Genomic DNA, 653 nt, shown 5'->3' on the forward strand with positions numbered 1-653 from the left:
AAAAAAAAATCATGTGGATCTGCACTAAAATAGGAGTAATTTTTGTGCATGACAACTGTAAATCATTAAGAAGGTATTGACGATGGGTCAATATAATAAATGGCTTTTTTCAGCCAATACCGTTTGCTGGTAACATTTATTACCCAGATGACACCTTATACTGTTAACCTTTTTGAAGGTTATGCTTGAATGCTTCAATTTTGAAATGCTGTATGTGAAGAACAACAGAGATCTATCACAAGGTATGGCACAGAGACCTATGTGTATTGTTACAGATCTGCCATTCTTTCCTACAAAATGTATACATAAAAAGTTTTCTATTGTGTTTTGGTAAAGGACGTAAAGAATCAAACCGTTCAAAAACTCAGTAATTGTACCGACGCTGAGAAGGCTGGTGAACAAGAATACCGCTGTGCTTGGTCTGATGTGAATGGCAACCTCTGATGAGGTTTTTACGTCTAAGGCTTTTCCGGTTCAGATGAGGATTTCCCAACTGCTGCTTTGATAGCTTGGTGTAGTGCAATGTCTTAGCCTGGTCCAGACAATGGGAACGAGCTGTAAGGGTTGAGACATAACAACGGATATGGCGGCCTGGACTTTTAGGTTCTGGATCCAACCTAAAAAAAAAAAAAAAAAAAAAAAGTCCCCTAAAA

At 38.0% G+C, this 653-nt stretch overlaps 1 protein-coding gene across 2 annotated transcripts in view; it reads right to left on the minus strand.

Moving 5' to 3' along the window:
- Positions 1-313: 313 nt before the first annotated feature.
- TP53INP1 (tumor protein p53 inducible nuclear protein 1) overlaps positions 314-653 on the minus strand; it is a 14,308-nt gene continuing 13,968 nt past the window's right edge. For both annotated transcript variants that reach the window (XM_072410893.1, XM_072410894.1), the window contains one exon: positions 314-617. In XM_072410893.1, the coding sequence (XP_072266994.1) occupies positions 365-617 (253 nt within the window). In that variant the 3' untranslated portion in view covers positions 314-364. The remainder of the gene's footprint in view (positions 618-653) is intronic.

The sequence above is a fragment of the Pyxicephalus adspersus genome, chromosome 5 (genome assembly GCF_032062135.1).
Source record: "Pyxicephalus adspersus chromosome 5, UCB_Pads_2.0, whole genome shotgun sequence".
Classification (NCBI taxonomy): Eukaryota; Metazoa; Chordata; class Amphibia; order Anura; family Pyxicephalidae; genus Pyxicephalus; species Pyxicephalus adspersus.